Raw genomic sequence first — 1,001 nt, forward strand, 5'->3', positions numbered from 1 at the left:
TCTCTCTCTCTCTCTCTCTCTCTCTCTCTCTCTCTCTCTCTCTCTCTGTGTGTGTGTGTGTGTGTGTGTGCATGCGTGCGCGTGTATACTGTGGATGGTGTGGGCTGGGCTGTTTGCTGTGAGGCTGGGATACGATGGGTCAAGTGACCTTCAAATATCAGCCCAGCCTCATCCTGTATTTGTCAGGCTGTATTTGTTCTGCCAGCTCCTGGGCTGAGTGCACATCCTCAGCCCACACCCACCAAGGACACAATGCCTCAGCATCCTCTGGCCTCACCTGCAACATCTGGAGGGGCTCCTGCTGGCTCCGCTCCTCCAGCTGCAACAGGATCAGGTCCAGGGACCGGCTCTGGTGGTCCAGGGTGGCCTTGCTCTCCTGCAGCTTCCCTAGGGTGTCCTCTTCCTCCTTCTTCAGGACCTGGAGGAGCCTCCGCTCTTCTTCCACCAGAAACAAGACCACCTTCTGGAACTCCTCCAGGATGCGTTCTCTCCGCTCTTTCACTCTCTCCTGTGGAAATGGAATGGGGACCCCAAACTGGCTATGAGATGTGCCCGGAAAGGATGGATTTTCTCAGGGTTGCCACACAGCAATTCTGGATACTTGGTGACCTAGAATTCTTGAGCAAAGTTGGGAACTAGGACTTCTGACAGAGATTCCCCACACCATCCCTGTTATACCCTAACAGGCCCTGAGTAATGACACCCATACATTCAAATGTCCATGTGTCCTGGTGTCAGTGGCTTCAGAACAGGTGATCTCAAACAAAGACAGGCATGATTTATAAAAAGGACAGGGAGCTCCTAATAGCCAGGCTAAAAATGATATTGGAATTAGACTTACCCATGTCCCTAAAGCTGTTGATCAAAATTAGTAAGAAATCAGAGTTTCAGAGACAACAAACTTCCCAAATAGGTCCTTCCATCCCTGCTTTCCCCTCTCCTTCCCTTTCCCTCGCAGTCTCAGTCTCTCTCTCTCTCTCTCTCTCTCTCTCTCTCTCTCT

The 1,001-nt window shown here is 51.3% G+C and overlaps 1 protein-coding gene across 1 annotated transcript in view; it reads right to left on the minus strand.

The window, feature by feature from the left end:
- The window catches only part of Trim17 (tripartite motif containing 17), a 7,763-nt gene that overhangs the window by 2,634 nt on the left and 4,128 nt on the right, over positions 1–1,001 (minus strand). Inside the window, exon 4 of the mRNA XM_028776608.1 lies at positions 278–508. Coding sequence (XP_028632441.1) covers positions 278–508 — 231 coding nt within the window. The remainder of the gene's footprint in view (positions 1–277; positions 509–1,001) is intronic.

This window comes from Grammomys surdaster, unplaced genomic scaffold, assembly GCF_004785775.1.
Source record: "Grammomys surdaster isolate TR1022 unplaced genomic scaffold, NIH_TR_1.0 270, whole genome shotgun sequence".
NCBI classification, from domain to species: Eukaryota; Metazoa; Chordata; class Mammalia; order Rodentia; family Muridae; genus Grammomys; species Grammomys surdaster.